At 42.2% G+C, this 15,202-nt stretch overlaps 1 protein-coding gene across 1 annotated transcript in view; it reads left to right on the forward strand.

Annotated features, from left to right (window-relative positions):
- Window positions 1-14,411, forward strand: part of NCKAP1L (NCK associated protein 1 like) — a 341,608-nt gene extending 327,197 nt beyond the window's left edge. Inside the window, exon 31 of the mRNA XM_040425859.1 lies at window positions 13,707-14,411. Coding sequence (XP_040281793.1) covers window positions 13,707-13,826 — 120 coding nt within the window. The 3' untranslated portion in view covers window positions 13,827-14,411. The remainder of the gene's footprint in view (window positions 1-13,706) is intronic.
- The last annotated feature ends 791 nt before the right edge of the window (window positions 14,412-15,202 follow it).

The following is a 15,202-nucleotide window of genomic DNA, read 5'->3' on the forward strand; positions in this document are numbered from 1 at the left end:
ACACCGGAAAACAAAAAAGCTAATGTGAAAGTACCCTTAGTTGTCTTTCTTCTGGGGAAGAGCTAATTTGGATACATTATAGTGGAATATGTCCCATTTTTTTTTCTAATTAAAATGCTCCCTATTGTGGTTTTCTTAGTGAACAAAACTTTAATTTTTTTTATAAAAATAACTTCATTGCAGAAACATATTTTGTACAATTTCTGAATCATTTTGGCAATTTGACAATTTTCCAGCTGTTCACAGTCTGATTGCTGTCACCTTGTAAATGGGATAAATCGTTATTTATGACCCAGCTCTTCAGATATCCCATTCTTCTACCATACTAGGGAAATATATTCAGACAAGAGAAGGTTAAATTCTTCATGGAACTGAACATGAATCAGATATATGAAAATACACTGACATTTCTTCCTGAGTATCCAGGATGCTGCTAGGAGACAGAAGGAAAATGTGCTGTGCTGAAGAAAATAACATGCACATTTCATTATCAGCAGAGAATTATATACTATAATTAGGAACATTGAACACTTGCATTGCATAAGAATCCATGGAGCACTCTAAGACATTGCCAAGACAAGATTGCTAGGGCACACACAGATCTGTGTATGGGCTTCTTTTAAGCTATGGCACCAATATGCCATTGTTTCAGCTCTGTACATATCCATTGCTCCTATGTTAACCACCTCCCGACCGCCTAACGCACGGATGCGTCCGGAAGGTGGTTGATTCATTCCTCCTAGACGCATCCGTGCGTCATCTCGCGAGACGCGAGATTTCGGTCAGTTAAAGTTAAAGTACAATTTCGGCACCAGCCTGCCAGCAACGATCACTTATCTGGCAGGTTGGCGATTTTAAAAAAACGAATCACAAGCCGTATAACAGATCATATTAGTAAATATGATCTGTTATATGGCTTGTCTGCTCCTCTGCTGGTCCTTTTCGTCGGTTGGATCCAGCAGAGGAGCAGACTGAACTGTGAGTAGCACCAACAGTACACTGTAGCCCCAGATCACCCCCCTGCACCCCAATTAACCCTTTGATCACCCCTTTGATCGCCCCCTGTCAATCACTAGTGAAAGGAAAAAAGTGATCAGTGTAAACTTTCGCTTTTTTTTTCCACTGGTATTGACTGTTAGGTTTTAGGGATAGTTTAGGCCCCTTGGTTAGGTAGTTTAGGGATCAGTTAGCGCCCAGCCCACCGCACCGCAGTCCCTTATTCGCTGTTTAGCGTATCGCTAATCAGCAAATCAACATTTGTACTTTTATAGTATCTATAATTGTATTAGTGTCACTTTAGCTCGCCCTCCACCCAAAACGCAGTGTTTGCCCGATCAGGCCTGTTCGGTCGCCCACACGTGCGTTCACCCACGCCCGCCCTGCCGCAGTGACAAAAAATATATATATTTTGATCACTGCACATTCACTTTACACGCGCTGCGGCGATAAAAAAATCAGTTTTGATATTTTTTATCAACCGCAGCGGCCTCCGGTACTTCGCTAGCCTCCCCTTTGTAAGACAGGTTTGCTTTTTTTCTTGGGTAGTCTCAGGGAATACCCCTAAATTTAGTAGTCCAAATGTCAAACAGGGGGTATTCTTCTAAAGAGGCCTACAGGATTCTGATCCAGTCGGATGAGGAGTGGGAACCCTCATCTGACGAATCTAGCGGGTCAGAATATGAACCTGTAGAAAGCAGTGGCTCTCTGACCCAAAGTTCGGACGAGGAGGCTGAGGTCCCTGATAGCACCAGGCGTACCCGGCCCCGTGTCGCTAGACCACAGGTTGCGCAGGATCCGCTTCAAGAGCAGCAGAGTGGGGCTGTTGCTGCCGGATCATGTGGTGAGGCATACACCAGCAGCGCAGCCCTTCCTGGACCTAGTACCAGCACTGCCGTACAACATGGTGAAGTAGCGAGCACCAGAAGGGCAGTTGAAGCTGGTACGGTGGCACGTGCAGTAGTTACCCCGTCGCAGCCACCGCACAGACAGGCCCGTAGAGCCCCTAGAATCCCTGAGGTGCTGGAAAACCCTGATTGGCAGTCACCAACTTCAGCCGCACCATTAGTTCCCCCTTTCACCGCCCAGTCTGGAGTTCGGGTTGAGACGGCTCAGATCGGTTCGGCCCTGGGATTTTTTGAGCTGTTCTTGACTGCGGAGCTCTTAGACTTAGTTGTGGCAGAAACAAATCGGTATGCCACACAATTTATAACCGCAAACCCGGGAAGCTTTTATGCCCAGGCTTTCCGGTGGAAACCAGTCCAAGTTTCCGAAATTAAAATTTTTCTTGGCCTTCTCCTCAACATGGGTCTAACTAAAAAGCATGAATTGCGGTCATATTGGTCCACGAACCCAATTCATCACATGCCCATGTTCTCTGCTGCTATGTCCAGGACACGATTTGAGACCATCCTGCTTTTCCTGCATTTTAGCGACAACACCACCTCCCGTCCCAGAGGCCACCCAGCTTTTGACCGGCTCCACAAAATTCGGCCCCTCATAGACCATTTTAACCAGAAATTTGCAGATTTGTATACCCCTGAGCAAAACATCTGCATAGACGAGTCCCTAATATATTTTACCAGGCGCCTTGGCTTCAAACAATACATCCCAAGCAAGCGTGCCCGGTATGGTGTCAAATTGTATAAGCTCTGTGAAAGGGCCACAGGCTATACCCACAAATTTCGTGTCTATGAGGGAAAAGATCAGACCCTGGAGCCGGTCGGTTGCCCTGACTACCTGGGGAGCAGTGGGAAGACAGTCTGGGACTTGGTGTCACCCTTATTCGGCAAGGGGTACCATCTTTATGTGGACAATTTCTACACAAGTGTGGCCCTCTTTAGGCATTTGTTTCTAGAACGGATTTGCGCCTGTGGCACCGTGCGACCTAGTCGCCGGGGCTTCCCCCAACGGCTCGTTACCACCCGTCTTGCAAGGGGGGAGAGGGCTGCCTTGTGTAACGAAGAACTGCTCGCGGTGAAATGGAGAGACAAGCGTGACGTTTACATGCTCTCCTCCATTCACGCAGACACGACAATCCAAATTGAGCGAGCAACCCGTGTCATTGAAAAGCCCCTCTCAGTCCACGACTATAATTTGCTCATGGGAGGGGTGGACTTCAATGACCAGATGTTGTCTCCGTATTTAGTTTCCCGCAGAACCAGACGCTGGTATAAGAAGGTGTCTGTATATTTGATTCAATTGGCTCTGTATAATAGTTTTGTTCTCTACAGTAAGGCTGGGAGAACACGATCCTTCCTCAAATTCCAGGAAGAGATCATCGAGAACCTCCTGTATCCGGAAGGCTCCGTGGCCCCATCCACCAGTGTAGTTAGCCGTCTACACGAGCGACATTTCCCCAATGTCGTTGCTGGTACCTCAACCCAACCGTCACCCCGAAAAAGATGTCGTGTCTGTAGCAGGAGTGGAATAAGGCGTGACACCCGCTATTTCTGTCCTGACTGTCCTGACCACCCTGCCCTGTGCTTACGAGAGTGTTTCCGGAAGTACCACACACAGTTACACCTAGCATAGGGATCACATCTCACCAGGACAGGCACACAGGGCTATTAGGGCCCATTCACTCACAGCTGCTGCAAACGTCTCCTTTAACATGGGACAAAGTGCATAACTTTGGGCGATTTGCGCTTTGCACATTGACCCATGGGGAAGGAGAGGTTTGTTCTATAAAGGTAAAAAAAAAAAAAAAAACACCAGTAAGCAAAAAGGTTAATGTTCAGTTCAAAAAGTTAAAGAGAAATATCTTGGCAAAAGACAACTTTTCCCATTTTTTTATACAAAGTTGGCATTTGACCAAGATATTTATCTCACCCAGCATGGGTATATGTAAAATGACACCCCAAAACACATTCCCCAACTTCTCCTGAATACGGAGATACCACATGTGTGACACTTTTTTGCAGCCTAGGTGGGCAAAGGGGCCCACATTCCAAAGAGCACCTTTCGGATTTCACTGGCCATTTTTTACAGAATTTGATTTCAAACTCCTTACCACACATTTGGGCCCCTAGAATGCCAGGGCAGCATAACTACCCCACAAGTGACCCCATTTTGGAAAGAAGACACCCCAAGGTATTCCGTGAGGGGCATGGCGAGTTCCTAGAATTTTTTATTTTTTGTCACAAGTTAGTGGAAAATGATGATTTTTTTTTTTTTCCTTACAAAGTCTCATATTCCACTAACTTGTGACAAAAAAGAAAAACTTCCATGAACTCACTATGCCCATCAGCGAATACCTTGGGGTGTCTTCTTTCCAAAATGGGGTCACTTGTGGGGTAGTTATACTGCCCTGGCATACTAGGGGCCCAAATGTGTGGTAAGGAGTTTGAAATCAAATTCTGTAAAAAAATGACCGGTGAAATCCGAAAGGTGCTCTTTGGAATGTGGGCCCCTTTGCCCACCTAGGCTGCAAAAAAGTGTCACACATGTGGTATCTCCGTATTCAGGAGAAGTTGGGGAATGTGTTTTGGGGTGTCATTTTACATATACCCATGCTGGGTGAGAGAAATATCTTGGCAAAAGACAACTTTTCCCATTTTTTTATACAAAGTTGGCATTTGACCAAGATATTTATCTCACCCAGCATGGGTATATGTAAAATGACACCCCAAAACACATTCCACAACTTCTCCAGAATACGGAGATACCAGATGTGTGACACTTTTTTTGCAGCCTAGGTGGGCAAAGGGGCCCACATTCCAACGAGCACCTTTCGGATTTCACTGGCCATTTTTTACAGAATTTTTTATTTTTTGTCACAAGTTAGTGGAATATGAGACTTTGTAAGAAAAAAAAGAAAAAAAATCATCATTTTCCGCTAACTTGTGACAAAAAATAAAAAGTTCGATGAACTCACTATGCCCATCAGTGAATACCTTAGGGTGTCTACTTTCCGAAATGGGGTCATTTGTGGGGTGTTTTTACTGTCTGGCCATTGTAGAACTTCGGGAAACATGACAGGTGCTCAGAAAGTCAGAGCTGCTTCAAAAAGCCGAAATTCACATTTTTGTACCATAGTTTGTAAACGCTATAACTTTTACCCAAACCATTTTTTTTTTACCCAAACATTTTTTTTTATCAAAGACATGTAGAACAATAAATTTAGAGCAAAATTTATATATGGATCTCGTTTTTTTTGCAAAATTTTACAACTGAAAGTGAAAAATTTCATTTTTTTGCAAAAAAATCGTTAAATTTCGATTAATAACAAAAAAAGTAAAAATGTCAGCAGCAATGAAATACCACCAAATGAAAGCTCTATTAGTGAGAAGAAAAGGAGGTAAAATTCATTTGGGTGGTAAGTTGCATGACCTAGCAATAAACGGTGAAAGTAGTGTAGGTCAGAAGTGTAAAAAGTGGCCTGGTCTTTCAGGGTGTTTAAGCCATAGGGGCTGAGGTGGTTAATAGAACAGGTTCTGTTGACATCGATGTGGAATCAGCTGGCAACGGTGTAAAAGGAGTGCGCCTCTTCTTGTCGCTAACAGGGACCTGTAAGGCTGAGTTCATACTTGAGTTATTTGGTCATCTTTGGCCCCGTGACTGCCCAAATAAGCGAAGTGTGCAGTGATTGTAAGAGTGACCCCTGTCATCTGCATGTCATACTGACTCACAGTATTATTTCACTACCAAAGCAGACTCCCTATGCGTGTTACTACAAGGCACAGTGTTCTACACCACTATAAGGGCTCTCAGCAGCCAGGAAATAGCAGTTTTTTAACGTAATTCACCGTGAATTTATTTAGATCGGCCAACCAGCAAATCGAATTTTTGAAAGATTCGCTCATCTCCACTTAGGATATGTCATCAATATCAGATCAGTGGGGGTCCAACTCCCAACATCCCCACTGATCAGCTGTTTGAAGGGGTTGTTGCTTTCATGCACATGCTGCATCCTCTTCAGTGTTTAACTGCATGACATCTCCCTTGTAGCAACAGCTCTCTTTTCTCTGATAAGATATATTGCAATGTTTTTTATATTCACCTGTACTACTGATTTAAGTTTGTGACCATTTAATGCCCTAAATACCTTTTTATTCCTCACTAACTGTGAACAATATTTAGTACATCTAATATGTATAACCTCTCTATGTGATGTACATGGAGGAGAGTTAGACCCACCAAATGTCAATAAAGGGCTCCTTTTCTAGTTAATGCTACCAAACATCAATTTTACCCATCTCTTCATCCTCTTGTAAATTGTAATAGTGAATTGTAACACAACTCATGCTGGTTTTGCTCTACTGACTTGCAAATGTGGCCGGGCCGCTCGCTGACCTGAGCGCGCACGCCGCCGCGCATGCACCATGGTGACTTCTTCCTGGCCAGAATAGTACAGAGCCGCGAACGCGTTAAATACAAGGGAGGGAGGGAGGGGGGGGGGGCGGCCGCACTGGCCACCAATGAGTTAAATACAGGGGAGGGGGGCCGCACTGGCCACCAATGAGTTAAATACAGGGGGCCGCACTGGCCACCAATGAGTTAACTACAGGGGGGGGAGGGGGGGTCTGCCCCCTGCTGCCTGGCAGCACCTGCCAGGCAGCAGGGGGCAGTCATGTATACAGTTCTTTTAGTATATTCTAACCTGAAGCGTCCCCATCACCATGGGAACGCCTCTGTGTTAGAATATACTGTCGGATCTGAGTTTCACGATCTAACTCAAATCCGATGGTATATTCTAACATAGAGGCGTTCCCATGGTGATGGGGACGCTTCAAGTTAAAATATACCATCGGATTGGAGAAAACTCTGATCCGATGGTATAATAGGGACTCCTGACTTTACATTGAAAGTCAATGGGGGACGGATCAGTTTGCAATTGCACCATATTGTGTCAACGTCAAACGGATCCGTCCCCATTGACTTGCATTGTAATTCACCAAAACAACTTTTTTTTCATGTCCGTGGATCCTCCAAAAATCAAGGAAGACCCATGGACGAAAAAACGGTCACGGATCACGGACCTACGGACCCTGTTTTTGCGGACCTTAAAAAAAACGGTCGTGTGCATGAGGCCTAAGACAAATTGTCTATAAATGGAGAAAGTTCAGCACTGCTGCTACTCTGCCTAAGAGTGGCCGTCCTGTAAAGATGACTGCAAGAGCACAGCGCAGACTTCTCAATAAGGTAAAGAAGAATCCTAGAGTGTCAGCTAAAGACTTACAAAAGTCTCTGGCATATGCTAACATCCCTGTTAGCGAATCTACGATATGTAAAACGCTAAACAAGAATGGATTTCATGGGAGGATACCACAGAGGAAGCCACTGCTGTCCAAAAAAAACATTGCTGCACGTTTACAGTTTGCACAAGAGCACCTGGATGTTGCACAGCAGTACTGGCAAAATATTCTGTGGACAGATGAAACCAAAGTTGAGTTGTTTGGAAGAAATACACAACACTATGTGTGGAGAAAAAGAGGAACAGCACACCAACATCAAAACCTCATCCCAACTGTGAAGTATGGGGGTGGGGGCATCATGGTTTGGGGCTGCTTTGCTGCGTCAGGGCCTGGACGGATTGCTATCATTGAAAGAACAATAAATTCCCAAGTTTATCAAGACATTTTGCAGGAGAACTTAAGGCCATCTGTCCACCAGCTGAAGCTCAACAGAAGATGGGTGTTGCAACAGGACAACGACTCAAAGCATAGAAGTAAATCAACAACAGAATGGCTTAAACAGAAGAAAATATGTCTTGTTGAGTTGCCCAGTCAGAGTCCTGACCTCAACCCGATTGAGATGCTGTGGCATGACTTCAAGAAAGTGATTCACACCAGACATCCCAAGAATATTGCTGAACTGAAACAGTTCTGTAAAGAGGAATGGTCAAGAATTACTCCTGACTGTTGTGCACGTCTGATCTGCAACTACAGGAAACGTTTGGTTGAAGTTATTGCTGCCAAAGGAAGCTTAACCAGTTATTAAATCCAAGGGTTCACATACTTTTTCCACCTGCACTGTGAATTTTTACATGGTGTGTTCAATAAAAACATGGTGACATTGAATTATTTGTGTATTAGTTTAAGTAGACTGTGATTGTCTATTGTTGTGACTTAGATAAAGATCAGATCACATTTTATGACCAATTTGTGCAGAAATCCATATAATTCCAAAGGGTTCACATACTTTTTCTTGCAACTGTATATTACAATAAAAATTCATAGGATGACACTTTTAATACATCAATTCCCCTAGTGTGCTAGACTCATTATCTACATTACCTCCATGGAGGGAGGTGGATTGAGCAGCTGCAAGTCAGACACATTGATAGGAAATCACTTTAGGCAATGTTGCAGGTAACAGCAGCCATATATCCCCAGTAGGTAAATATGAACCCACATTTAGCTCCAGTTAAGGGAAGGTATTGCTAAGCTGCCTTAACCAAATGTATTATCAAAACAAATAAATCTGATAAAATCTAAGAAAAATAACAATTTCTAATAAAGTTAAATAATTTCACTATTTTCTGTTTGCATGGTTAGATTTATTCAGCAAAGCCAATTATGTAGCTAATTCCATGAGGGTGTTTGCTGCACTGAACGCTGATGTGCACTCGCTGTGACAGATTTAATGAAGTTTGGGCTGGTTCCTTAGCAGCTCTGTATTATCACAGTGGGGATGAGAGTGACCAAAGCTGTCTAAATCAATACATGCATTTACCAAACTTTGCTCCATTTGTCTATGTAGACACTGATAATTCATATTACCCATTTACCGGGGACTATGCATAGTCCAGAGGGAAATATAGCAAGCAACTTCTCATCAATGCACAGCAGGGGTTATATATTAAGCACATTCCCGTCCACATAGCAATGATCATTGTTCCATACTTCCATTACGCAGTATTCCCAGCACATGTCAAACTTCTGCAATGCTTTTCAATCTCCTTATTTTCTTTCTTTTTTCTATTAATACATTTTCTATAACCTTGTGGTACGGATCAAAGATATCATCATATTATCTGCAGAATGTTACACCATCAACTTATTGGTGTGTAACACACTAAGGTGTGAAGTGCTTTATTGTAATGAAATACTATGGTTTCTTTATGACAAGCATGGTCTTTTATACAGATGTAGAAGACCTGAGTGCCTGAGTTGCATTTGTCGTAACTCATGAGTATAGATGTGTTATGAATAGTATTTTTTATGTTTGGACCATGCGTCTGCATAACGCTGGTACAGTAGCAAAGGTGACAAACCTTGATCACCTTCATTATATGGAACTGAATACTATATATTCATATTATAACCAATACTGGCATTTCTGTAAATCCATGAAGCATATTAATATTCACATGTATGAAACCATGCACTGTGAATTGTCTTATTATTATGTGTTACTTAGAGTCAGCATCGTGATCTGTAAGCAAGGAAAAAATGTATATGCACTCATTTTAACAGATTTTGTATATAGGACATTTTGGTTGCTTGTAACAACTTAAAGGGGCTCTGTCACAAGGATCAACCCTATTAACCCCTTCCCGACATATGACGTAATAGTAACTCATGGCGGCAGGTGCGTTCCCGCATTTTGACGTACTATTACGTCATGGTGATCGGGCGGCCACCGGAGCGGTGCGCGCCCGATCACTGCAGGCGCCCGGCAGTCCCTGGTAGCCAGGCCCCTACTGTATCTGCTGGCGTCGCTGTACAAGCCGATGCCGGCGGATTAACCACTTCTACGCCAGGATCAGCGCTGACCGCAGAATAGAAGGGATTTGCGGCGGGTGAGGGAGCCCATTGGGTCCCCGCACCGCTGTGGCGGGGACCCGATGGGTGAGAAGGCAGCCCTATGCCGTGTAGAGGCTGGCCAATGCCTTCTTGCACGGCAACGTAACCTAACTTCTACGGGTGCCGAGGAGATCCAGCCCCAGGCTGGGTCTCCTAGGCAACCTGTTAGTGTAATACTCTGTGTAATACACTAACAGGCAATGAATTACAATACAGATGTATTGTAATGCATTGCAGAGGTAATCAGACCCCCAAAAGTAAAGTCCCACAGAGGGACAGAAATAAAGTTTTAAAAAAAGTAAAACTTTTTTTTTAAATTATGTTTTAAGTAAAAAAAGAAAAAAACGCCCCTTTCCCAATTTTACATGAAAAAAAATAAAAAATTAGAAAACACACACATATTAGGTATCGCCGCACCCGTAACGACCGGCTCTATAAATGTATCACATGATCCACCCCATCCGATAAACACCGTAAAATAAAATAAAAACTGACAATCGCCCAAAAAATTTAAAAACTATAGCTCTCAGAACATGGAGACATCATTTTTTTGGTTTCAAAAATGCAATTCTTGTGTTAAAGTGAAATAAATTTAGAAAAGTATACATATTAGGTATTGCCGCATCCATAACAACCAGCTCTATAAAAATATCGCATGAATTAACCCCTCAGGTGAACACAGTAAAAAAATAAAGTAAAAACTGTGCAAAAAAAAAGCTATTTTTTGTCACCTTACATCACAAAAATTGTAACACCAAGCGATCAAAAAGGCGTATTTCCCCCAAAATGGTACTAATAAAACCGTCACCTCATCCTGCAAAAAAAGAGCCCCTACCCAAGACAATTGCCTAAAAAATAAAAGAACTATAGCTCTCAGAACATGGAGACACTAAAACATCAAAAATGCCTGTACGCCTTGTGTATTTCCGTTCACCGCCGCGCGGCGGGCGGTGATCAGAACAGAGTGCCTGCTGTGACAATGCTGAGGGGGGTCCTGTGAACCCCTTCCCTGTATCGGCGATCGCTGCAAACCGCAGGTCAATTCAGACCTGCAGTTTGCAGCATTTACGGGTCATTCCGGCAGCGATTGTGGAAGCCATCGGGTCTCCGTTCTGCTGTAATGGGGACCCGATGGCATGGAAGGCAGCGCAATGCCTTCGTTAGGCATCGTGGCTGCCTTCCGGTGGAGAGCCTGTGAGCTTTAGCCCCCTGGATCTCACAGGCAGGAAGCTGTATGAGTAATACACACTGTATGACTCATACAGCCAATGCATTCCAATACAGAAGTATTGGAATGCATTGTAAAGGGGATCAGACCGCAAAAGTTGAAGTCCCAGAGTGGGACAAAAAATAAAGTGTAGAAAAAAGTTAAATAAATAAAGTTTTACAAAAAAAATTGAAAGTTTCAAATAAATAAAGCGTCCTTTTCCCAAAATAATAATTTTTATTTTTTTTTTAAAATAGGGGAAAAAAGAAAAGTAGACATATTAGGTATTGCCGCGTCCATATCGACTGGCTCTATAAACATATCACATGATCTAACCCCTCAAATGAATAAATAAACAAATCTTTTGTCACCTTACATCACTAAAAGTGCAACACCAAGCGATCAAAAGGGCCTATGTCCCCAAAATAGTGTCAATCTAACCGTCACCTCATGCCGCAAACAATGAGCCCAAAAAATAAAAAAACTATGGCTCTCAGACTAAAACATGATTTATTTTTGTTTCAAAAATGCTTTTTTATGTTAAACGTAAAAAAAAGTTTACATATTAGGTATCGCCGCGTCTGTAACAACCTCCTCTATAAAGATACTACATGACCTAACCCCTCAGATGAACACCGTTCAAAAAATAAAATAAAAACGGTGTCAAAAAAGCCATTTTTTGTCACCTTACATCACAAAAAGTGTAATAGCAAGCGATCAAAAAGGCGTATGCAACCGAAAATAGTACCAATTTAACCGTCATCTCTTCCCGCAAATAATGAGCCCCTACCTAAGACAATCGCCCCAAAAAATGAAAAAAAATACTGTATGGCTCTCAGGGTTAACAACATTTTTAAAATCAGTTTTGAATACCTTGAGGGTGTAGTTTCTAAAATAGGGTCATTTTTGAGTGGTTTCTATTATGTAAGCCTCACAAAGTGACTTCAGACCTGAACTGCTACTTAAAAAGTGGGTTTTGGAAGATTTGCTTCTAAGCCTTCTAACGTCCCCAAAAAATAAAATTTAATATACAAAATGATCCAAACATGAAGTAGACATATGGGGAATGTAAAGTAATAACTATTTTTGGAGGTTTATTATCTATTATAAAAGTAGAGAGATGGAAATTTGAAAATTTTGGAAAATTTTGGGTAAATTTGGTGTTTTTTTATAAATAAAGATGAAATGTTTTTCTTAATTTTACCACTGTCATGAAGTACAATATGTGACGAGAAAACAATCTCAGAATGGCATGGATAAATAAAAGCGTTTAAAAGTTATCTCGACATACAGTAAAATGACACTGGTCAGATTTGCAAAAAATGGCCTGGTCCTTAAGGTGAAAATGATCCCGGTCCTTAAGGGGTTAAAGTGAAATAAATAAATAAAAAGTATACATATTAGGTATCACCGTGTCCATAACAACCAGCTCTATAAAAATATTACATGACCTAACTCCTCAGGTGAACACCGTAAAAAAATACAAATTAAAACAGTGCCAAAAAGGCAATTTTATGTCACCTAACATCATTTAAAGTGCGGTTCCCAAAGATTTGTCGCACACTGCTTGATGTTTGCTGTGTATAGGGTTCCCACCCCAGTTACAGATACTAGCAGATCACAGCAGTTTATCTTGAATCAAAGATGGTTTTAATGCTGAGTACATAGGAATCATGCGGCAGTACGTGTGTTAACGTTTTCGGCATGCAGGCCTTCATCAGACACTGGTGCGATTTAGGGTACTTTCACACTTGGGGCAGTGGATTCCGGCAGGCAGTTCAATTGCCGGAACTGCCTGCAGGATCCGTCAAAACGTATGCAAAGTGATGGCATTTGTCAGACGGAACAGGATCCTGATCCGTATGGCAAATGCATTGAAATGCCGGATATGTCTCTCCGGTGTCATCCGGAAAAAAACGGATCCGGCATTTATTTTTTTTCACATTTTTTGCGGCCTGAGCATGCGCAGACCGCAATGCCGGATCTGTTTTACCGGAACACTCAGGGCCGGATCCGGCATTAATGCATGTCAACGGGAAAAAATCCCGGATCCGGCATTCCGGAAAGTGTTCCGGAATTTTGGACAGAGATAAAACAACAGCATGCTGCGGTATTATTTCCATCCTGAAAAGGCAAAAAAACTGAACTGAAGACATCCTGATGCATCCTGAACGGATTGCTCTCCATTCAGAATGCATTAAGATAAAGATGATCAGTTCTTTTCCGGTATTGAGCCCCTAGGACGGAACTCAATGCCGGAAAAGAATAACGCTAGTGTGAAAGTACCCTAAGCACCTCTTCCTTCAGTGTGCTGCTACTTTTCTCCCCTGATACCTATTGCGGCACAGTGTCTGATGAAGGCCTGGGTGCCGAAAACGTTAACACGTGTACTGCCGCATGATTCCTATGTACTCAGCATTAAAAGCATCTTTGGTTCAAGATAAACTGATGTGATCTGTTATTATCATTTAAAGTAAAACACCAAGCGATCAAAAAGGTGTATGCCCCCCAAAATAGAACCAATCAAACCGTCATCTCATCCCGCAAAAAATGAGCCCCTACCTAAGACAATCAGTCAAAAAATAGACAGCTCTCACCTCCTCTGATGAGCAGGCAATTATTGGGAACAAATGGATAATTCCCAATAATTACCTTCTATGTCAGACCGTGTAAAAGGGCTTTTAGAAGCATGCTACAGACATTGAATTTTATATGGTTACTTCTAACTACCTTTGTGATTACTTGTATTTCAGATTGTAGAGGAGTCTTCGTTCCTCACTGTAGACATGCTGGAATCCTGCTTTCCTTACGTGTTGCTCCGGAACGCCTATCATGAAGTCCACCGAACCTCGCGTGCCATCATGTCTTCCTGATTAATTTAAATTTGTGTGCCTCTTATTATATATATATGCTTACAAGAGGTGTCCACCATAGAGTTTTCAAGCTTGTAGGACCATCAGTGCTCATCAATGATCAGTAATGCTATAGGACAATGTTTTTATTTTACACAGTGTGCAGAATAATGTTATCATTTTCAAATAACTCCTGCTGTGAGATTTTTTTATACATTACTTTTAATAATAAAGTAACCAAGCTAACGTTTTCAGAGAGCGAAGGCAACATCATAACAACAGAATAAAACACAAAGGATTCTGCTGCCAATTATTGTTGCCTGCAGCCAGCGTAAATCACATACTGCATCGCTTTTAAAATGTCAAAGTTGTCATTGTTTTTCTGTCTGCTCATTTGTTTTTCTGGACACTTCACTGAAATCTAATACACAAAGTTACATGTATAAAACGATATAAATTGTACTAGCTGAGCAAAGGTACTTCTAAGATCAATGGATTGATGAATTGTAAAGCGGCATTATTATTTGTTTTTGCTGTTTTGTAATCTGTTTGCATACATCTGCTCTGCAGATAAGTTGAAGTGAACTTGTCACATTGAACATGCAACTCTATTGTATATGTGAGTAGTATTTTATAGATCAGAAGGAGCTGAGCAAACTGATAATATTGTGGGAAAATATTTAGCATAACTTTAAAAATCTCTGCTCATTAGGCCTAGGAGTCCAGTGGGTCATCCAGAGAAAAAATAATTCAGGGAAGGTTGTCAGTCACTGACACAGGCTGGGCAGGACAAGGAAAGGAAAATTGCCTCACCTTCACACTTGCCCTATTAAGCTATAGGCCCTGCCTAGCAAAACAGAATGGCCGCCCCGATAAGGGCGATTCCGTGTCAGGAACCTCCTGGTAGGCCATATATGTCCCTGACAAGGGATAGATACCGCCATCTGAGAAGAGACCTAATATGACTACAGTCCAATAGTAATGTCATAATTCAATGCATGTATCAGAAAATAATAAAGCTACAACAAAAATAATCGCATATAATACATACCGTATTTTTTGCCCTATAAGATGCACCGGCCTATAAGACACACCTAGGTTTTTGAGGAGGAAAATAATAAAAAAATATTTAACCAAAAGGTGTGCTTTTGGTGGGTTTTGAACTAATGGTGGTCTGTGGATGGCACTGTTATGGGGGATCTGTGGATGGCACTGTTTATGGGGGATCTGTGGATGGCACTGTTATGGGGAGGGGCATCTGTGGATGGCACTGCTATGGGGTGGGGGATCTGTGGATGACATTGTTATGGAGTGGGGGATCTTTGGATGGCACTGTTATAAGGGGCATCTGTGGATGACATTGCTATATATGTGTCATCCACAGATCCCCCTCATAA

The sequence above is a fragment of the Bufo bufo genome, chromosome 3, assembly GCF_905171765.1.
Source record: "Bufo bufo chromosome 3, aBufBuf1.1, whole genome shotgun sequence".
Classification (NCBI taxonomy): Eukaryota; Metazoa; Chordata; class Amphibia; order Anura; family Bufonidae; genus Bufo; species Bufo bufo.